At 42.1% G+C, this 24,043-nt stretch overlaps 1 protein-coding gene across 5 annotated transcripts in view; it reads left to right on the top strand.

The window, feature by feature from the left end:
• Positions 1-24,043, top strand: part of CNOT4 (CCR4-NOT transcription complex subunit 4) — a 974,933-nt gene that overhangs the window by 697,681 nt on the left and 253,209 nt on the right. For all 5 annotated transcript variants that reach the window (XM_033957877.1, XM_033957875.1, XM_033957878.1 and 2 more), the window contains 2 exons: positions 10,633-10,882; positions 11,540-12,031. In XM_033957877.1, the coding sequence (XP_033813768.1) occupies positions 10,633-10,882; positions 11,540-12,031 (742 nt within the window). The remainder of the gene's footprint in view (positions 1-10,632; positions 10,883-11,539; positions 12,032-24,043) is intronic.

Genomic DNA, 24,043 nt, shown 5'->3' with positions numbered 1-24,043 from the left:
CTCCAGGGTGGTCTTATAAAACTGTGCTCTTGGAAGTGGATGGCCCCCTGTTGGATTTGAGTATTGCAGAACATCACAGATGCTTTCTACTGGTGGCATTTGGATTGGTAAAGAAGTCCATCCTTCAGCATTAGGAGGGACCTGCTCGGCCCACAGTCCAGTATTGGCAGAATCTTATGGCACAAATGGCATCAATGGGTTCTTTCTAGGATCTAAGGCATCAGGCCTATCATGAGTGTTGGGCTGCTTTTCAACAGTGAAGCTGAAACCTGGGGGATGGGGTTGGTGGGGGTGTTCATAGAAAAATTGGAAACAGATTGCTAGCAGTGTGTTGTGTTCGATATTCCTGATCTAACACTATTGGCCTCTATCTGTTATTCCTTAGCATTTATATGCATGTATATTTTTCATTTGGGTTTCCATGTCCTTGCTATTTTTGAGCATAGTTATTGTATAGCACTTTGTAGCTTTGTTGTTGTTTCTACATTGCTCTATTCTGCAATAAACAGATTGAAGTGGATCAATGAAAGCTTGAGATGACCTTCTATTTGGTTTTCTAAAAGATCTTCTATTTGGTTTTCTAAAAGATCTTGGTACTGAAGTCTGGCATCAATCTACTACATTTCTTTAAAGGTGTGAATAAACATGTGGCTAAAGGTATGTCAGTTGATATTGTGTGTCTGGATTTTCAAAGAGCATTTGAGAAAGTATCTCGAGTTCTAAAGAAATCAGAAAGTCATGAGATGGAGGTAATGTGCTGTTATGGATTAAAAACTGGTAAAAAGAGAGAAAACAGAGAATAGGGTTAAATGGTAAGTGTTTTCAATGGAGAAGGGTAAATAGTGGGGTTCTCCATGGGTCTATGCTGGGACCACTGCTTTTTAACATATTTACATATCAATGATGTAGAGATGGGAATAGCTAGTGAGATAATTAAATTGCAAGAGGATCTTACGAGACTGGGAGACTAGTCATCAAAATGGCAGTTGACGTTTAATGCGAACAAATGCAAAATGATGCATTTGGGAAAAAGGAACCCAAACTATAGCAATATGATAACAGGGTTCCACATTAGGAGTCAAAGCCATGAAAAAGGAACTAGGGGCTAGATTCACTAAAGATAACGACTCAATCGCTGTTGGCCGATTATCTGGCCGATTCTCCAACAGCAATTGATTCACTATCAAGTTTGCATGCAAACAATTTGCAAGGAGGTGCAAATCATTTGCATGCAAACCTGACCAATTCAATCACTCAGTGAGCGATTGAGACATGCGCGCAGCCTTAACAACTGTGACAGAGAAAGCAGCCTTCTGTCACTGCTGTTAGTGCTTCTGTACCATGCCATGCCTCCCTGTGCTGGCACCCCTGAGCCCCCCTCTCAAACCCCCCCCCCCCCAAAATGGCAGGAGGGATGCCCACTCCCTCCTGCCACCGGATGCTCCCCCTCCCCCCCGAACCAAGAAAAATTGGCAGGAGTGATGTGTATCACCAGGGAGGGGCTTAAGGCCCTGATTGGCTCAGATGCCTCAGACCCCTCCTGTGGGCAGGGCCTGAGGCATCTGAGCCAATCAGAGACTTCCTCAGGAAGAATTGGAGGAGCGGGAGCAGGCAGGAGGAAGTGAACATCCCTCCTGCCTTTTGGGGGGGAGGGGAGATGGGAAGTCCTTCATGGGAGGAGGGAGTGGGTTTCCCTCCTGCCATTTGTTTTATGTTTGGGTGGGTCGATACAATTGTTGGGGTATGCGATTGTCGGGGGTCATTGGGGAGGGCTGGCAGCGGTGGGGGATTTTTTTTTATGGGACAGATATTTTGTGTGTGTAAAGCACAAAAAATAGCTATGCCATTAGAAAAAAAAAAAACAACAGGCTATTTTGATTTTTTTCAATGATATTTTATTGAAAATTTTTTAAACAGGTAACAGTACAAGCAACGATTACGCAAAATCAAAATGTACATAATAATACAGCAAATGACCATTACCATAACAACAGTACATACAAACAAAATCATTACAATACAGCTCCCTCCCCCTGCTACCCCACCCACAAAACCAAAACATTCCAAAATACCAACATAAATTACAAAAGAGTTTCCTTCCAAACAATATAGGGATCCCAGATCTTATAGAAAGTAGCCAAGCGATTGGATTTCAAGGCAGTTAATTTAGTCATCAAAAAGATATAATCCAGTTTTCGACAAATAGCCTCCAGAGCAGAAATAGACGGCATCCTCCACTCCCTGGCAAGGACCAAGCGAGCTGCCACAAAGACAGAGGAGGACAATTTATGTATTCTAGGTCGTATCCCCATTGGGCATAAATTAAGCAAACAATATTCAGCACGCTCTGGATACTGTATTCCTATGATTTGAGAGACCAAATCAAACACTGAGCTCCAATAAGAGCCCAGCTTAGGACAGGTCCACCATATATGATACATATCACCTTGACCACTACACTCATGCCAACACCTCCCAAGTGATACCATGACCGGAGTCTAACTGGGGTGCAGTACCAACGATACAACATTTTGTACCCATTCTTATTCAAGTGGCTAGCTACTTAGACCCTAAGCAAATAAGAAAGAACACCGCTCCATTGCTTTAAAGTAAAGTAACTTGGAGGTCCTCCTCCCATCGCTCCCTATAAGGAGTGACTGGATCAGAAAAGGTGAAATACAATCTGGAAACCGCACCACTACTACTGCCCATCGTCCTCTCCAGGTTGGTTTCCTCTAAAACTAACTCATCCTGAGCATGACGCATCAAAAAAGTATGTATCTGAGTGTACCGAAAACTCAACATCAGATAACCCATATTCATCCTGCAAAATCTGAAAATGGACCACTCACTCTTTCTCCCACACCTGACGAACAGTATATAAACCCCTTTTACCCCATCCTAAGAATGTCTGGTCAGTGTGAGATGGCAAAAAAATCAGGCACATAACCCAATGAAGTTTGCAAAAAATATTTTCTATCTGGAAAAAAGCATGCCTGAACTGCCACCCAAACCCAGAGGAGACCCTGCAACGCCCGGGGGACCCTAGAGCTAAGTGTTCATAGAAACATAGAGCATGACGGCAGAAAAGGGCCACGGCCCATCTAGTCTGCCCACACTAATGGCCCACCCCCTAACTACCTCCATGAAGAGATCCCACATGCCAATCCCATCTTTGCTTAAAATCTGGCACGCTGTTGGCCTCAATTACCTGTTGTGGAAGATTATTCCAGCGATCAACCACGCTTTCGGTGAAGAAATATTTTCTGGTGTCGCCATGAAATTTCCCACCCCTGATTTTCAACGGATGCCCTCTTGTTGCCATGGGTCCTTTAAGGAAAAAGAGATCCTCTTCCACCTCGATACGGCCTGTGACATATTTGAACGTCTCGATCATGTCTCACCTCTCTCTGCGTTCCTCGAGTGAGTACAGCTGCAACTTAACCGGTCGTTCCTCATACGGGAGATCCTTGAGACCTGAGACCATCCTGGTGACCATTCGCTGAACCGATTCAACTCTCCGCACATCTTTTTGATAACGCGGCCTCTAGAATTGTACATAGTATTCCAGATGGGGTTTCACTATGGATCTGTACAACGGCATTATGACCTCGGACTTACGGCTTACGAAACTTCTATGGATACAGCCCATGATTTGTTTAGCCCTGGATGAAGCTTTCTTCACATGATTGGCAGTCTTCTTGTCTTCGCTAATGATCACCCCCAAGTCACGTTCTGTTACAGTCCTTGCTACGATCTCACCATTTAGGGTGTAAGTCCTGCATGGATTTTTGCCGCCAAGGTGCATGACCTTGCATTTTTTGGCATTGAAACTTAGTTGACAAGTCTTTGACCAATGCTCCAGCAGGAGTAGGTCCTGCGTCATACTGTCGGGCATTGAGCTTTTGTCGGGCACTATGCTTTCATCTGTTGTGCGGTTGCCTACTATGTTGCATAGTTTGGCGTCATCGGTGAATAATGTAATTTTACCTCGAAGCCCCTCAGCCAAGTCTCATATGAAGATGTTAAATAGGATTGGGCCCAATACCGAGCCCTGCGGCACTCCGCTGATCACCTCCATCTTATTGGAGAGGGTACCGTTTACCACTACCCTCTGAAGTCTACCTCTAAACCAGTCCCTAACCCATGCGGTTAATGTTTCACCCAGTCCCATTGAACCCATCTTGCTCAATAACCTGCAGTGTGGGACGCTATCAAACGCTTTGCTGAAGTCCAAGTACACGACGTCCAGGGACTCCCCTATATTGAGCTTTCTTGTTACCCAGTCAAAGAAGCTGATCAGATTTGATTGGCAGGACCTTCCTTTCGTGAAACCATGTTGATGGGGATCTCGTAGATTCTCCTCGTTCAGGATCGTATCCAATTGGCGTTTGATTAGTGTTTCCATAAGTTTACTCACTATCGATGTGAGACTCACCCGTCTATAATTCTCAGCCTCCGTCCTGCATCCCTTTTTGTGGAGTGGAATGATGTTAGCCATTTTCTAGTCCAACGGGACTCTTCCTGTACTTAGGGAAAGATTGAAGAGCGCGAATAACGGTTCCGCCAGGACGTCACTTAACTCCCTGAGCACCCTGGGGTGTAGTTTGTCCGGTCCCATAGCTTTGTTCACCTTGAGTCTTGATAGCTCCTCGTAGACACTGCTGGGCGTAAACTCAAAATTTCAAAACGGGTCTTCCGAGTTTTCCCTCGTCGGCAGCTGAGGGCCGGATCCCGGTGCCTCGCAAGTGAAGACCGAGCAGAAGTATTCATTTAAAAGTTTGGCTTTGTCGGAGTCCAATTATACATAGTTCCCGTCGGGTTTCCTAAGGCGTACTATCCCATCTGTGTTTCTTTTTCTGTCACTAATATACCGGAAGAAGGATTTATCGCCCTTCTTGATGTTCTTCGCAAGGTTCTCCTCCATTCGGAGTTTGGCCTCCCTGATTGCCGCTTTGACCGCTTTTGACTTTGCCAGATAGTCTTCCTTGGATTCTCGCTTCCCTGATTGTTTGTAGAAGATGAACGCTCTTTTCTTCTTTTTTATGAGGTCTGAGATCTCCGCAGAGAACCACTGTGGTCTATTATTTCTTCACCGTTTACTTACTGATTTGACGTAGCGGTTGGTTGCTTCATGTAAGGTTGATTTCAGAGTTGACCACATTACCTCTACATTATCTGTTTCGGCATGGTTTTGCAGTGCCCGATGTACGAAATCTCCCATGCTTTCGAAGTTTGTGCCCTTAAAGTTGAGGACCTTAGTTGATGTACTTGACTTAGTGAGACCTTTCCTGAGGTTGAACCATATCATGTTGTGGTCACTAGAGGCCAACGTATCGCCTACCGAAACCTGTGTGACACTTTCTCTGTTGGTGAGTATTAGGTCTAGTATCGCCCGACCCCTAGTGGGCTCTAATACCATTTGTCTGAGTCTCGCTCCCTTTATAGAGGTTAATAGCTTCCTGCTGCCGCTGGTCCACATCAGGCATATTGAAGTCTCCTAACAATACTGTGTCTCCACGCAAAGTGATATTCTCAATGTCTTCGACTAATTCTATATCCATGTCCTCCTGTTGTCTTGGAGGTCTGTATACTACAACAAGATACAGGCATTTGTCCTTCCCCCTAGCCAAATTCACCCAGAGGGATTCCCCGGTGTACTTGACATCTGCGATTTTGGTAACTTTGATGTCCTCTTTAGTGTATAGTGCTACCCCTCCTCCCATTTTGCCCTCTCTGTCCCGCCGAAGTAAGTTGTATCCAGATATAGCCATATCCCACCCATGGGAGTCCGTGAACCAAGTCTTGGATATCGCCACCACATCTAGGTCGGCGTTCCTCATTTCCATCTCTAATTCGAATAGATGATAAAGGAAACCAAAACCCAAGCTATTTTACATGGGGTTTTACTAATTTGCATGGCCTGATCAGAAAATGGCCAATTGAGGGGAAAAACATGCGTTGGGCCTTTTAATGAATCTGGTCGGTTAGCAGCAATCGTCGCTAAACCTATGAAAAACAGGTTTAACGACAATTGCTGACTTTAGTGAATCTAGCCCTAGGTATCATTATTGAAGAATCATTGAAACCCTCAGCTCAATATGAGGCAGGGGCTAAGAAAACAAATAGAATGAAAGGGCAATCAGATCACAGAAGGACAACGAGGGACTCCAATTTGAATCAATTGGAGAAGTGGGCAGATAAATGGCAGATGAATTTTAATGTAGTGATGCATTTAGGCAGAAAAAATAAAGATCACAAGTATAGTATGTCAGGTGTAACTCTGGGAAAGACCGAACAGGAAAAGGACTTGGATGTACTGATAGATAGGACCCTGAAACCGTCGGCACAATGTGCGACAGCGGCAAAGAAAGCAAATAGATTGCTAGGCATGATAAAGAAGGGAATTATGAGTAGATCAGAGAAAGTTATAATACCACTCTACAGAGCCATGGTCAGACCGCACCTGGAATACTGCGTCCAGAATTGGTCTCCATGCCTAAAAAAGGATATAAAACTGCTAGAGAAGGTGCAGAGATGAGGAATGAAGCTAGTGAAAGGTATGGAGAACCTGGACTACGAGGAATGACTTAGGAGGCTGGGGTTGTTCTCCCTTGAGAAGAGGAGAATACGAGGGGATCTGATCGAGACTTTCAAAATACTGAAAGGATTCGACAAAATGGAGCAGGGAAAGCAGTTATTTACAATGTCCAATGTGACACGGACAAGAGGACATAGACTGAAGCTGAGGGGGGACAGGTCCAGGACGAATATCGAGAAGTTCTGTTTCACGCAGCGAGTGGTGGACACCTGGAATGCTCTCCCAGAGGAAGTAATTGCAGAATCCACCGTTCTAGGATTTAAGGGTAAACTAGATGCACATCTCCTTAAGAGAGGCATAGAGTGATACGGGTAAGGGTAAATTAGGTGCACATCTCCCTTGAGAAGCATACAGTGATATGTGGACTAAAACTATGCCAGGGTACACCTGGCGCGGCCTCCGCGTGTGCGGATCACTGGACTTGATGGACCCAGAGTCTGATCCGGAGATGGCAATTCTTATGTTCTTATGAATGATATATGTGGTGCAACCACATCTCAAAAACTATTTGCAATTCTGGTCACCATGCATCAAAAAAGATATAGTGGAATTAGAAAAGGTACAGAGAAGGGTGATAAAAGGGATGGGATGACGTTCCTATAAGGACAGGCTATAGTGGTTAGGGTTCTACAGTAGGGAGTTGCGCGGGGACAGAAATCCCACCCGTCCCCGCCAAAGTCCCACCCGTCCCCACCCGTCCCCGTGAGGAATCCCTCCGTCCCCACCCGTCCCCGTGAGGAATCCCTCCGTCCCCACCCGTCCCCGCGAGGAATCCCCTCCGTCCCCACCCGTCCCCGCGAGGAATCCCCTCCGTCCCCGCCCGTCCATATAAACTTCAGAAATAGTTATTTCATTTAATTATGCTACTGAATTAAAGGCTCTGGTAGAAACCCATTTACAAATAAGCAAAAAGACTTTATTAATTTGAAAATATTAATTGGGAAGAATACATACTTTGCAAATGGGTTTCTACCAGAGCCTCTAATGTTTATAAATTTTTATCAACACAACTAATATACTACTTTATCCTGAAGCAAAATAAAAAAAAAGAAATATAATTCTTTTCCTACCTTTGTTGCCTGGTTTCTGCTTTCCTCATGTTCTCATTCAATTCCTTCCATCCACTGTCTCTCTTCCTTCTGCATCTTCCATTTGCTCTGTTACTGTGCCTCTCCCTTTCTTCCCCCTTCCAAATTGGTCTGGCACCCATCTTCTTCTCTCCGCTCCCCCATAGTCTGGCATCTGTCTTCTTCCCTGCCAGTGTCTTCTCCCTACTCTCTCTTCCCCATTTCCTTTCAGCGTCCTTCTCCCCCCCATCTTCCCCATGTCCTGTCAGCGTCCTTCTCCCCCCTCTGTCTTCCACATGTGCTTTCAGTGTCCTTCTCCCCCCTCTGCTTCCCCATGTCCTTTCAGCGTCCTTCTCCCTCTCTGTCTTCCCCATGGCCTTTCAGCGTCCTTCTCCACCCACCCCCCCCGTCTTCCCCATGTCCTTTCAGCGTCCTTCTCCACCCCTTTGTCTTCCCCATGTGCTTTCAGCATCCTTCTCCCCCCTCTGTCTTCCACAAGTGCTTTCAGAGTCCTTCCCCACCCCCCCCCCGCCCTTCCCATGGCCTTTCAGCGTCCTTCTCCACCCCTTTGTCTTCCCCATGTCCTTTCAGCGTCCTTCTCCACCCCTTTGTCTTCCCCATGTGCTTTCAGCATCCTTCTCCCCCCTCTGTCTTCCACAAGTGCTTTCAGATTCCTTCACCCCCCCCCCCGCCCTTCCCATGGCCTTTCAGCGTCCTTCTCCACCCCTTTGTATTCCCCATGTGCTTTCAGCGTCCTTCTCCCTCCTCTGTCTTCAAGTGCTTTCAGAGTCTTTCCCCCCCTCCTCCCGTCTTCCCCATGGCCTTTCAGTGTCCTTCTCCCCACTCCTTCTCTACCGCCCCGGGTGCAGTACAGCCGGCCAGGTCCCCTTACTTTTGTGGCACTTCCCCGACCGACTGACAACAGCCCCGGTCCGACAAACCTCCCTGCCCTTAACTGCGAATCTAAATTACCTTATTACAGCTGCTGTAAGAAGATAATTTAGATTCGCGGCTACAGGGCAGGGAGGATTGTCGGACCGGGGCTGTTGTCGGTCGGTCGGTCGGGGAAGTGCCACAAAAGTAAGGGGACCTGGCCGGCTGTGCTGCAACCAGGGCGGGGTGTGGCGGGGCGGACCGCCCCCTCCCTTGGTAGCCACTCGAACCGCGAGGCTACTCTCCTCCTTACCTGCACTGCCTGCAGCACAGAGCCAAACGGAAGTCTTCCCGACGTCAGCACTGACGTCGGAAGGAGGGAGGGCTTTGTTTAAGCCCTCCCTCCCCTCCGACGTCAGCGCTGACGTCGGGAAGACTTCCGTTCGGCTCTGTGCTGCAAGCAGAGAAGGTAGGGAGAAGAGCCGCGCGACTGAGTACATCCAGCTTTGTTTAAGCCCTCCCTCCCCTCCGACGTCAGCGCTGACATCGGGAAGACTTCCGTTCGGCTCTGTGCTGCAAGCAGAGAAGGTAGGGAGAAGAGCCGCGCGACTGAGTACATCCAGGTTTGTTTAAGCCCTCCCTCCCCTCCGACGTCAGCGCTGACGTCGGGAAGACTTCCGTTCGGCTCTGTGCTGCAAGCAGAGAAGGTAGGGAGAAGAGCCGCGCGACTGAGTACATCCAGCCCCGCAGGAACCCCGCGACCCTCGGAGGCGTCCCCACGGGATCCCCACGACCCTAGGGGGCGTCCCCACGGGATCCCCGCGACCCTAGGGGCGTCCCCACGGGATCCCCGTGACCCAAAGGGGGAACCCGCGGGTCCCACGGGATTCCCGTCGTCCCCGTTCCCGTGCAGCTCTCTATTCTACAGCCTGGAAAAGAGATGGCTCAGTAGAGATGTGTTAGAAGTCGATAAAATACTGAGTGGAGTGAAAGGGTTGACTTGAATCATTTCTTTATGCTTTTCAAGAATACTAGAACTAGGGGTTATGCAATGAAGCTACTAAGTAATAGATTTAAAATGAACAGGAGAAAATATTTCTTCACTCAATGTGTAATTAAAGGGTAAAGAAGATGGGACTTGATATACTGTTTTTTCTGTGTGGTTACAATCAAAGCGGTTTACGTATTTTAGACAGGTACATATTTTGCACCTGGGGCAATGATGTGTTAAGTGACTTGCCCAGAGTCACAAGGAGTTACAATGAGCATTGAACTCACAACCTCAGAGTGCTGAGGCAGCTGTTCTAACAACTAAGCCACTTCTCCACCTCCGGAATTCATTGTCAAAGAATGTGTTGAAAGCAATTAGCTTAACATGGTTTAAAAAAGATTTGGATAATTTCCTAAAAGAAAAGTCCATAAGCCATTATTGAAATGGATTTGGAGAAATCTACTGCTTATTCCTAGGATAAGCAGCATAAAATCTGTTTTAATCTTTTGGATCTTGCCCGATTCTTGAGAGACCTACTTTGACCAGTGTTGAAAGCAGGATATTGGGCTTGATGGACCTTCAGTCTGTCTCAGTATGGCAACTCTATATGTTCTTATTCTTCCCTCATTTTATTAATGTCAGTACAAAAACATTTGCATGTTCTTTTCCTTTGTTATTCTTTTTTTTAATTAACATTGAATATGTCTGTCTGGAACAACTACTTTTTTATCTGAATGGAAGCCAAATTTATACTGTTCATCTTCTTATTGTCTTCATGCATGCATCTGAACTGCTTTTTCACATTTTTCTTTTTTAACTGTAAAACACTTGCATTATAAAATGAAAGCATTGTAAAATCCCAGAAAACCGAAGAATGTTTATAACTGCTGGTTTCATAGACTACCATGTACAGAAACACTAATACTGTATAAGGCACAGTTTGCATGTAGCTATTATGGCTAACTCTTGATTATTGTGGTACAATAAAGATGAGAGTTGAAATGCAGACTTGTTTGATCTGTAGCATGTTAAAATTGGTTTTTGTTTTTTTCCTTTGAAACATGCTTGGTTTTTAGGGGTTTTTTTCTTCTGCATTTTAGATATTATCAAGTGACACACCATCACCACCACCAGGCCTTTCCAAAGCAAGTACAGTGATCCCTATCAGTTCATCTAATCACAATGCTCGGTCTCCATTTGAGGCAGCCACAACAGAATCACAGTCACTATTCTCTGACAATTTTCGACATCCCAATCCTATCCCAAGTGGTCTTCCTGCATTCCCCAGTTCATCACAGACGCCTAGTGACTGGCCCACAGCACCAGAACCACAGTCTCTCTTCACATCAGGTACATGAAGCTGTCATTTCTTTGCCTTATAGATATCTCACATTATCATTGGTATTTTCATTTTATTTTTTAACCTGTATTTTTACTGCAATTCCATAATGTGGTTGCAATGTTTGTCCTTTTGAATACACAGAAATTAAGGTAAATAAACAAACTTCCGGTGATACCTTTTAATTGTACTAACTTAATACATTTTGATAAGGCTTTCTTTTATAAGTCAGAGAAGTTTAAGGATATTGTCTGAATGTACAAATAAAATCTGTTGGATTACAGTGAGGAAAACTGTGAAGCTGTAAAAAGACTGGGAGCTTAAGTGATTAGAGTATAGTGAGAAAGTTAAGGTGACAAACAGCATTATTTATAACTATGGGAAAAATGTCCATCAATGGGTGAGGAAATCTCTATTAAGTCTCTCTTGGTTTTGTTTGAAAATATTTGATCATTTTAATTTCAAGTATGTTATATTGGGTATGGTTTTTTTTTCAATTTTAAGTGAACTAATACAGCACCAATAGTATACTTGGTACATTTTATGGAGATTTGGGGAAATATGTGGTAAGATCTGAATTGCAAAGGAATAAAATGGGTTGAAGGGAAAGTGTTCTAGAAATGTTGTCAGTCTTTTGTAACTTTTTGTTTGTTGTCCATTTCCCATAGAAACCATTCCTGTCTCCTCCTCCACAGACTGGCAAGCTGCATTTGGGTTTGGGTCCTCTAAACAGCAAGAGGATGAGTTGGGTTTTGACCCTTTTGATATAACCCGCAAAGCCTTAGCAGATCTGATTGAGAAGGAACTGTCGGTCCAAGACCAGCCCTCCCTCTCACCTATGTCTCTTCAGAACCCTACTCCACATAACAATGCCAAAGGGCCAGGCTCTGGCTTCCTACATCCTGCCATGCCTTCAAATGCCAACTCTCTTGGTAGCACCTTTTCAGTCTTGCCACAGCGGTTCCCACAGTTTCAGCATCGGGCAGTTTACAGCTCCTTCAGTTTTCCAGGCCAGGCGACTCGCTACCCTTGGATGGCTTTCCCACGCAATAGCATCACGCACTTGAACCACACAGCAAATCCAACCTCAAATAGTAATTTCTTGGACTTGAACGTCCCACTACAGCACAGCACAGGTCTAGGAGGGATCTCTATAGCAGGTAGGTAAAATCAAGTGACCAATATTCATGGTTACCGATTTTTGTCTACCACAGTTTTAAGTGTGGAGCAAGGGAAAGTAAAGGAATAAACTACTAAACCAGGAATGCTTCATCATGCAAATAAATATAGGCCTATTTGGTGAAGGTCTTTTTTTTTGCCTTTTCCTCTTGAAGAACAAATAATTGGCCTTTTACTGACATCCTGAGCTGCAAATGGATAAGGAAATAAGCTTATAATTTTTTTAGTCTTCCACAATATGCTTATTGATATTTTACTCTTGTCCAGTCACAAAGCTTCCCTGCAATACCAAATGAGTCCTAATTAGTAGGTTATGAATATTTGTGAAATGATGTGGGTACTGGTATAGTATTGGTAAGATATTAGTATTGTGCTGCTACAGAAGCAAATCTGTTGAATGACCTCTTTTCCATCTTTAAAATTGATCTCCAAGCTGATGCTATGATGGGTCAGTGAAAATATGGTAAATCATACATGTGAAACTTATTTCATTACTTGATTACTGTAAATTCTATGTACCAGTTGAGGGTACTGAATCAAAATACAGGGGTCAAATTAATTTATGGTCTAAAGAAATATGATCATGTGACTCCTTTCTACCGTGAGTTGCATTGGCTTCCAGTGGAGGCACGTGTTTTGTTTAAGCTGGGTCGTCTTTGTTACAAAGTTGCATATGGTATTGCTCCAAGCTATATAACCGATAGATTTCTCATAGCATTCTATAAACATAGGAGAGAACCACATGCATTGTTTAATTTTCCGTCTGCTCAAGGTTGTAAGAGCAAGAAATCCTTGGAACATACACTAGCATTTCAGGCTGCTTTCTATGACAGGGAATTTAGGCCACTGTTGCGTAGTGCTTGCTCTTATAAGCACTTTAGAACTCAATTGAAAACTCATCTTTTTTCAAAATATTTAGCGAACTAATTTAAATCATCCTTAGGTTATATTATTTTTAATCTTTTGTTCACTTCATTGAACTTACGGTTATGAGGTTTATAAGTACAAAGTTATGTTATGTACTGATAAGCCATGAGTAGTGGAGAGGAGCCTTCTAATCTTAATGGGAGACTGCCATGGATTTTTTTTTTTTAAGAATTTTACTGCATTGTGAGTTTACACTTTACCATGTCTTCTTTCCAAAAATTAAATAAATGTATCTATAAACAATTTTCTGCAAAATATCATTGTAATCACATCATAAAAGCATGAGAGTTTGAGAACAGCATCTGTTATAAAAGTTTCCATGTTTTCTTTCTAATGTGTTCAGCATAATGTTTGTAAATTTATTCCAACAGCACTGTGACTAATGAAAATTGGCTTCTTAGGTCGCGCCAAGAATGCAGCTCCATATACAAAATTGCACTCACAGTAGAATAGAAATTTTATGCTTGCAGTAATAGTAAATGTTAAATACCACTAATGCAGTGCTAGATTAAAAAAAAAATAATATTAGAAGCAGATACTGTTATCAATATCATAGGCTTTTATACAGTATATACAGTACAGTGCTTACAGAGTTTATAGTAATTTATTTATAAAGTATTTGGCAGTTTCCATTTAAAACTATAATAAGATCAGATGAATATAAACAAATGCTTTTATTTTTGATGGGAGCTTGAGGCTGTTTAATATAGATCTTTATAATGAATATGCAGTATGCCTTATTTATATTCCTATTATAATGGAAGTGAATATATGTAACAGTGGATACATAATTTTCTCCTTTCTCTAGTTCTTTGGGAGACTTAAGAGGAATAAAAGAAAAGAAAACTGAGCTCAGAGAGCAGTACCCGCATTTTAGCATAGCAACTTAAACTGTTTGCATCAATAAAAACTGTTTGAATCTAGCATAGCAACTTAGTTTAATACCAAACTCAGATATAGTTGATAAGGGCAGAAAAAGATCAAATGGTCTTGGTCTGCTTAGTTACCGTATATACTCAAATATAAACTAGGATTTTTGGGCCAAAAATTGGCCCATAAATGGGGGTCCCGGTTTATATTCGGATCAGTGCCCCTCCCAGAATTTTTTTAAGGCCGTCACCACTGCCAGGCTCTGCCCCCCCCTTCAACTCCCTGCCCTATCATACCTCTGCCGATCCGTGGTGGAGGTGCAGCAGGCAGGAGCAAGCTTTTCAAACTCCTGCCCCGCTGCAAACCGGCTGCACGATCGAATTTCCTCATCTGAGCGGCATGAGCAGCAGCGCGATTTGGCGCTGCTTCTCGGCGCTCAGCGACTTCCTTACTGGCTCCCGTGAATTCTCATGAGAATTTGAGGAGCCAGTAAGGAAGCCGCTCAGCGCTGAGAAGCAGCGCCAAATCGCGCTGCTGCTCGTGCCGCATGCTCAAATGAGGAAATTTGATTGTGCAGCTGGTTAGCAGCAAGGCAGGAGTTTGAAAAGCTTGCTTCTGCCCGCTGCATCTCCAAGTTTCCAAGTTTATTATACAGTTTGATTAATCGCCTAATCTATATTCTAGGCGATATACAAAATAGTACGAATATTTAAAAACATAGGTAAATTATTACATAGACAAACAATATTTCAAAAACAAACAACTATGAGAAACAATAGGAAAATTCTTTAAAGGTTACAATCTGTATCAAGTTAAATATATAAAGGTAAGAACATTAGGAGGGAATCGGCAGAGGTATGAAGATAGGGCATGGGGGGGGGGACAGAGGGCAGAGTCTGGGAGAAAGAGTGCAGAGTCTGACAGGGGAAGGAAGGAAAGGTGCTGGGTGCAGAGCCTGACAGGGGAGGAAGGAAGGGAGCAGAGCCTGACGGGAGGGAAGGAGGAAAGGGGGTTGGGTGCAAAGCTTGGCAGGGAGGGGCTGGGTGCAGAGGCTGATAGGGCAAGACACTTGAATATTAAGCTGCCCGACTTATATTCGAGACAACTATTTTTCCTCCTTTTGGGGGGGGGAAGGGGGTCTCAACTTATATTTGGATCGACTTATTTTCGAGTATATATGGTATTCCTCTCCACATTGCCAGTGATATATTCCCAGCTGTCAGCAATAGTGCGATATTCTTTATCAAAGATGGATTTTATCAGATTCTTCCTTTGATTTTCACCCCTTGAACATGCAGGATACTCTTTGTAATTTGCACCCAATACCTTTCCCCCTCCTGACCTCTATTTTCCATCCACAAAATCTTAGCAGCCACTAAAAGTTCAGCTATTACACATATATCTGGCCTTTTAAAGTCCCCAATTTTTTTTAGGATGGCTCCCTGCCGGCACCACCAGTCACACTAAACCTGATCAGTATGAGTAGTGTATAACCTGCTAGACTTGGCTAAGAGTGCCTCTGTTTCTTCTAAGATTTCTAAGACTAAATAGTTCAGAGTTTAAACAGTTAGATGTTAAGTGAATAAGACTTTTGATTAAAAAATATTGGGTCACCAAACACCTTGGGCAAAAGTTTCACAGATATGATAAAGAGGATATATACATTGCAGAGCATAAAGTGCTAAGTAATCAGGGCTAGATGCACTAAAGTTGCTGATTGTCTAACGATCGTCGCTAAACCAGTTTGACTGGTTTAGCAACCAACTGTATTTGCCAACCCGATTTACAAAATGGCTCACCACTTGTTTCTCCGTGCGATCACTCATTCTCCAATCCGGCCGTGCAAATAAGGTCATTAATATTGAAATGGCATGCAAACTAGCCGAATGATTGATTGCTCTTAACTTGGCACAAAAATAGTGATCGCTCCTACTGACCCGAAAAAAATGACAGGTCTGCCTGATTTTTTTGTCCCAATGGCACAGATGATATGTGTATGTGTTACACACACACAATATCTGCCCAATTAAATAAAATGCTATGCCAGCCCTCCATGTCAAACCCTTCCCAACAATCGAGAATGGAGACAGGAGGGATGCCTATGTCCTCCTGCCACCTTGAAACCCCCTATGCCAGCCAAAATTGGCAGGAGGGATGCCCACTCCCCATCCTGTCATCATGAAACACCTTCCCCCACCACGCAAGTGAAAATCATCAGGAGGGATGCCCACTCCGTCCTGCCACCACATGCCCTCCCTGTGTCAGGACCCTCTCCCCAAAATGTCTCGGCCCCTTCCTTAAAAAAAAGAAAATCGGCAGGAGGGATGTCCACTCCCTCCTGCTTCAAGGCCCGTCACGCCAAAATAGCAGGCCTTTCCCTTCCCAGGGCATCAAGTGATGCATGGGGAGGGGCCTAAGGCCCTGATTGGCTCAGACTCCATTTTGGAGTGGCGGGTGAGGGAGTAGGAAGGACCAGGCATCTCTCCTGCTGTCAACCTCTGAGAGAGATATGGGGGAGGTTCGGGGAGTAGTTGGGGGGGGCGGAGGGAGCATTCGGTGGTAGGAGTGAGTGGGAATCCCCTCTGCTGATTATTTTTTTTTTTTTTTTTAAGGAAGGGGAGGGGATGTTTTGGAGGGAGGGCATCTGGTGGCAGGAGGGTGTGAGCATCTCTCCTATCTCCATTCCAGTTTGTCGGGGAAGGGGGGTGTCATCAGGTGGAGCAGATATTGTGCGTATGTAACACATGCATAACATTTGTGCCATTAAAAAATTTTTTTTAAACCCAACAGCTGAGTGGCAGGAGGTTACTTTGGGGCTTCCCCTGTTACTCAACTATTAGGGCTTCCCTAAACTGGCTCTGCACATGTGTCAGTCACTCTCAACATAACTGATTGGACGGGACATCCGTGCAAATAATTTACATGCGAACTTCTTCGAACATCAATCGCTGTTCCAGAGTCGGCCCAAAAATTGACCAACAGCGACCAACACTGTCTTAATGACCATGTTTTGTGCATCTAAAGAGACTTGAAGAGCAGTCAGCTACTTCACAGCTAATTTTCTGTTTGTATTTTGGCTGTAGATATCTAAGAGAATACTACATATGAGAGGAGGGAGTTAATGAATGTCTTTAGAGCAGAGGAGAGACGTCAGTGTGATTAAATTTCATGATATCATATTATCGCAATACTATGATAAATGGTGTCCCAGAGCTATACATAGCAAGAGGCATAGCACATTGAAAAAAGAAAGTGATTAACCTCACTTGGAATATTGCATCCTCTTCTGAAAAGATAGACTGAGAAAAGTCCTATCAAAAATCAAATGAGGTGAGATGCATCTAAATATGAAAACAAAGAAAACTGCGGACAGCTGTACAAAGATGCAGGCTAAATTTATTAAAACAAAATAAAAAATGCAGTTAATGTTACCACCTTGAACCAAACCAAAGGTCCCGACACGGTCTGTGTTTCGGTAAACACGCCTTCATCAGGGGACCCAGGTAGATAAGGTATCAGATAAAACCACAGACGAAAAACTTAGCCTGTGTGCGTGAGAGCAGCAGCGATGAACCGATCTCTTGAATACTCCGCCGTCTAAATATGCAATTTCTAGAGCGCTGTTTCTCAAGCTGGTTCTGGTGTCCAGCCTAGCTGGTCTACCTTTTAGGTTATTCACAAAGAATATGCATGCAAATAGATTTGCATGCATTGTTTCCATAGATATCCTGAATATCAGATTGGCTAGGGGTACTGTAAGACCAGCTTGAAAAACACTGTTCTAAGAGAAAGGAAAACAGAGCTATGACACACTTACTTTCAGGTATTTAAATCAAAAGGAATATGAACCAAATAAATGGAAAGGAAATTTTAGAATGTAAGACTCTGAGGAAATAGACTCAAAAGCACAATAACATAAAAATGTAGGATGTCCGCACTAGTTAGACCATATGTCTATTAAGCCCTGAGGAGATGTTAAAGGAGATGGCCAGAGGAGATGTTAAAGAGGCAGTGAAAGAAAGCAGTCAAAAGAAATACTACCTGGAGAGGCAGCTCCAGGAGGGCCAGCAGTAAAAAAAAAAAAAAAAAAATGCCAATAAACACTACTATGGTAAGCAGGATACAATTGTTATTAGCACATCAACCCTGCCTGCGTCAGGGGAAATAAAGAACACAGTACACTGTTGAACGATATAAAACTTGCTGACCAAGAATTTTCTCTTCTCAAATAGTGCCACACAGCTTCACAAAATGTCAAGCTGGTTAGCTGAATTGCAGCTTGACATTTTGTGAAGTTGTGCGGCACTATTTGGGAAGAGAAGATTCTCAGTCAGCAAGTCCTATATAGTCAACAGTTCATTATGTTCTTGCCCAATAAGAATTGTTTCCTCTGATGTAGGCAGAGCTGATATGCTAATAAAAATTTTTTCCTGATTGTCCTACTGATATTTGTTGGAATTTTTACTGCAGGCCCTTCTTGCGTTGCCGCCCTAACTGGTATTTCTTTTTACTTTAATAGTGATCAATTCAGAGCATAAGTACTTGGCAGGATTTCAAAGAGTAGATTTTTTAATTATTATTTATAGTCTAGATCAGCGTGTCTCAGACTTGTTCTAGGGCATGGGTGAGATTTACATATAATGGAGGTGGCAGGCATGCAAATCTGCTACATGCATATTCATTAGGGCTGTCTTGAAAACTCGACTGTTTGGTGGTCCTCCAGGACAGGGTTGGGGACCACTGTTCTAGGGTACCAGCAGTTAGTCAGGGGTGGGGGTTCAGAATATCTCTAATCAGTAAGCATGAGAGAGATTTTTCACATAATGGAGGTGATAGGCATGCAAACTGTCTCATGCACATTCATGAGGGATATTCTGAAAACCCAACTGACTGATGGCTTCCCAGAAAAAGTCTGAGAACCACTGGCCTACATGGCTAAAATGGCTTTGGATTTTTCCTCCAGGGAATAATCTAAACACTTTTTTTTTCAACTCAGCTATGTTAATTTCATAACCATGTCTTCCGTCAATAAATTCAATAGTTTATATTTTTGAGTAAAGAATTAATCTTTTTTGTTTTTTTAAATGTACTGCCTGTTACTTTTATTGCATGTCTCTTTGTCTTAGTATATTCAAACAGATCTTTATTTACCTGTTCAATCCCACTCTTAATTTTAGAGGCCTCTACTTTCCATTATCTATTCTCAAAGCTTAGAAGTGCTAAACTCTTTAGTATTTCTTCACAGAAGAATTGTTACATCCCCTTTATCAAATTGATTGCCCATCTCTAACTTTTCTAGTTCTTTTAGATAGGGCAACCAGAACTGCACACAGTACTCAAGATAATGCTTGCACTGTGGACTGGCACAGCAGAATTATAATTTTTTCTCCATTTGTGTCTGAATAATTCTTATTATGTTTGCTTTATTGACCTCCATCATGCACTGAGACAAAGATTTCAAAATATTGTCCAGAATGATTCTTAAGATCCTTTTCTTGAGTAGTGACTCTTAATATGAAACTCAGGGTCTATATAGTTAAGATTATATTTCTTTATATGCATCACTTTCCACTTGTCTACATTAAATTTAATCTGTTATCTAGATGCTAAGTCTTGCCAAATTTTACTGCTCTTCATAATCTATTCTGTATGATTTCGGATGACTGAAAACTAATATGTGATATTACCTCACTTTTTTATGCTGATTCTAGAACTGTTCTTAGTTTTCTTCTATCACATATAGGGTTTTTTTCCACAATTTTACTTCAAAGATTTATTGCTGTCCCAGTAGGTAATGAGTATTGTTGGAGGGAAATTTCTCAATACTTGGAGAGAAATTTCTCAATATAGACCTGTAAGCCTTAGGCTGGCATAGCTGTTGCTGCTAGTTGTTATTGTGTGACCTTGGAAGTGTTGTTTATCTCAGACATTTCCATTACCAGTGCTGTTCTCATTTTATTTCTCTATTATGATTGCAGGTACTACAGTGTCTACACGCAAGTGTATGAACAATCCAAGTGTTTTCTGTTACATTTGTGGAAATTATACAGTGCTTAGGCTTATTTTAAAGTGAAACTTGGTGACCAGGATAAGGCATTGGCGGCAAAAAAAGTTTGCTTCAATTATGTTGAGAGGTTAAGATTGTGGACAAAAGGAAAGAAAACGTGCATGCCATTTGCAATTCCTATGGTGTGGAGGGAGCCTAAAGACCACCTTAATGATGACGAAAATGATAGGAGGCTTGCACCAGAAGATGTATGAGGAGAGACTGGAAGTCCTGAATAAGTATACCCTAGATGAAAGGAGGGACAGGGGAGATATGATTCAGACATTCAAATACTTGAAGAGTATTAATATAGAACAAAATCTTTTCCAGAGAAAGGAAAATGTAAAACCAGAGGACATAATTTGAGGTTGAGGGGTGGTAGATTCAAGAGCAATGTTAGGAAATTCTACTTTACGGAGAGGGTGGTGGATGCCGGGAATGCGCTCCCAAGAGAGATGGTGGAGAGGAAAACGGTGACGGAGTTCAAAGAAGCGTGGGATGAACACAGAGGATCTAGAATTAGAAAATAATATTAAATATTGAACTAAGGCCAGTACTGGGCAGACTTGCTGTATATGGCCGTTTGGAAGAGGATGGGCTGGGAAGGGCTTCAATGGCTGGGAGAGTGTAGATGGGCTGGAGTCAGTTTTGACGTAGATTTCAGCAGTTGGAACGCAAGAACAGTACCAGGTAGAGCTTTGGATTCTTGCCCAGAAATAGCTAGAAGAAAAAATTAAAAAAATTTAAATTGAATCAAGTTGGGCAGACTGGATGGACCATTCGGGTCTTTATCTGCCGTCATCTACTATGTTACTATGTTCAGGGGTGCAATTTGAAAAATAAGAACCAAATTGTATATCCAAGCATTCCTTCAGCCATTAGGCCAGTTCCACATGGAGAAGACCTGCATTCTCCTCTTCGTCCAGCTGTTTTAAAGAACCTGGCAAAAGATGATGTAAGTAAACTTGACGCAACGGTTCTCTCAGAGTGCACTTAATGATCTAGTACGTGATTTGAATTTGCCTAAGGAATCTTCAGAACTAATAAGAATCTTCTGAAACCAGGAACACATTACTCATGGTACAGACACAGAAAAAGAACTAGTTCCTTTATTCTTACAGAACAATTCCTTGGTTTACTGCAATAATATAAATGAGTTAATGCACTTCTGTGGCTCTAAATATGATCCTACTCAGTGGAGACTTTTTATAAACTCCTCAAAGAGGAGACTCAAAGGCGTGTTACTGCTTAGGTGGAATATATATGAGTCTATTCCTGTGGCCTATTCAGTTCAAATGAAAGAGACATTCAAGAACATGAAGCTCTTTTAACAAGTATCCAGTATGAGGAACACAAATGGCTTATCTGCGGTGACTTCAAAGTTATAGGAATACTATTAGGACAACAAAAATTCCTTGTTTTCTATGTGAATGGGACAGTCGGGCAAAGCAAAGACATTGGAGTGTGAGAGTTTGACCAGAGCAGCAAAATTTAGTGACTGGAACTAAAAACATTCAGCATGAACCACTTGTAGACCCCCCAAAAGTCCTGCTTCCACCACTACACATCAAATTGGGCTTGATGAAGTTTCAGATTTCAAGTTTATTTAAAATTTCTTATACTGCCCAATCAACCTTCTAAACCAGAGGTTCCCATCCCTGTCCTGGAGGACCACCAGGCCAATCCGGTTTTTAGGCTAGCCCTAATGAATATGTATGGTGCAGATTTGCATGCCTGTCACTTCCATTATATGCAAATCTCTCTCATGCATATTCATTAGGGCTTGCCTAAAAACCCGATTGGCCTGGTGGTCCTGGGAACCACTGCTCTAGACGGTGTACAAAATCATAAAAATATACTTTAGCTAAAATACAAATTTAAGATGACCGAGCATCACCTAACAATAACAATAACTTTCGAAGACTTTTAAAACAAAGTCAAACGGAAACAAAAGATAAAAGGGCAAGAAATACAATAGTCGAAGTAAAAGAGAACAATTAGGGAGAAAAACAATAGGAGGGGCAGCTATAAATAAAGTCAAACTCAATTGCCCTTAAAAAGGACAGTTAGGTCCTGAAGGCATCAAGAAATGTCTTTAGCTTCATCTTATATTTATTAAGAATTGATTCTTCACGTAAGTAAATTGGGATACTATTCCAGAGAGAGGGAGCGATAACAGAGAAAATGGTAGAGCTCATTGTATTTCTATACTTCAGTGATGGAATAGAAAAAATATTCTTGGTTGTTGATCTTAGAAGGATTATAAGGGATAAGAAGATTATTAATAAATTCAGGCTGATTATTTTGTCTGGTCTTAAATGTTAACAGAAGAATTTTGTAAGTTATTCTGTGTTCTACTGGCAAACAGTGGGCTTCTTGCAAGATGGGGGTAACTTGGTTGGATTTCTTTGCAGTTTGTAAGAGCTCTACCACAGGATGGGCCCTGCTTAAAGTACCTTTCTAAGAAATTTCCCGTCATCACACAAGAAAAATTGAAAGATAGAATTTTTGTTGGTCCTCAGATAAGAAAACTGATGAAGGAGAGTGAAAAAGATGCATGGACCGCCTTCCGATCTGTTACTGAAAACTTTCTAGGGAATAACAAAGATCCTAATTACAGGGCCATTGTTGAAACAATGTTGGAAAATTTCAAGAAGTTGGGTTGTAACATGAGTATAAAAGTTTACTTTCTACATTCCCATATCGACTACTTTCCGGAAAATCTGGGACATGATAGTGAAGAGCAAGGTGAATAAGGTGAACATTTTCACCAAGATATTAAGAAGCTAGAGAGGGAGGTACCAGGGGAGATGGAATGAAACTATGATGGCCAACTACTGTTGGATGTTCAAGAGGGACATTCAAGATCTGCAAGGAAGTCAAAGAGGAGAAAGTTTGAAAATTAATGGAACACTGTTTGCTTTTTGTTTTGTTACAGGGTAGTCAAGAAATAAATTAGGGCAGTTCTTTACAGTATTTTTTAAATGTGCTTGTAATAAAAATTGATCTGGTGTTTGAATACATTTGTGCTTACAGTAGTTAAATCGTAAAAACATAACTTCTTATTTTGTGTAAAAACCTGATGTGATAGGCAAAAATGGAAGTCATTTCTAGAATCAGCATAAAAAATTGATTCAAGAACAACTACTTTTTAAGAAATCATCTGAGTAAAAGTTTTAAAATGCAGACTCGTGATTAGACTCGCAGATTTTTTTCAAAATTGTTAAATCATCTCGCATATCATTCCTGTTCTAGAACACTTTAAATGTGCTGTTTTACCATTCTTCATTGAGAAAACTAACGGCCTCTTTTACAAATCCACACTAGCGGCTGCGCTACACTAATGGCCCCGAAGCCCATAGAAATTTAAAGGGCATTGGGGCTGTTGTCGTGCGGCAGCCGCTAGTGCAGCTTTTTTTAAAAATCCATAAATATATAGTCCTACTTTATTTCCTAACTTTTTACCTGTTTCTAGTAATAACAGGACATTGCTTCCTATCCCATGATATGAATTTATTTAGGTGTTTCTTATGGAAGAGTTTGTCAAATGCCTTTAGAAAATCCAGCTCACCATTATCCACATTTAACACCTTCAACAAAATCTAACAGGTAATGGCTCTGCTCCATTAAGCTATGACTAGCCATATGGCCACTAGTTTTGTTTTTTAGTGTAGCTTCTATTATTTTTCCAAGCACACTTTTGGAACCCTTTTTAAGTACATTTTGTGCTTTTTGATAAGGATCCACATTAGGGTGGTCCATAAGACTATGTTAAAAATTCAGCTTTATCAGAACATGCCTCCACAAGTCTGAATATGTTGTACTCATGTAGATAAGATATGGTTAAAATTTGAAGTAGTTTGAGAGAAATTTAGATGTTGCTCATGGTCCTACAGTATCCTCATAATGTGGCTGGCTATTCATAACAATGTAGTAATGTGGTTAGAAACTGTTAACTTAATATTAGTTGAATACTAAATAACTGTTCTTTGAAGCTGTTATTGACAGCAACAGTTTTACTCGTATTGTTATTTGAATAATAACGGATTAGTGCTAATATTACTGTAAAACAGAGTTAGTTTAATGATAAATAGACAATTGAAAACAGAGTTGATGTCACATTTTAGGATAAAAACTAAGTAAGAATGTC

This window comes from Geotrypetes seraphini, chromosome 9 (genome assembly GCF_902459505.1).
Source record: "Geotrypetes seraphini chromosome 9, aGeoSer1.1, whole genome shotgun sequence".
Classification (NCBI taxonomy): domain Eukaryota; kingdom Metazoa; phylum Chordata; class Amphibia; order Gymnophiona; family Dermophiidae; genus Geotrypetes; species Geotrypetes seraphini.
Note: the sequence above shows the minus strand (reverse complement) of the source record. Positions and strands in the feature narration are given on the sequence as shown.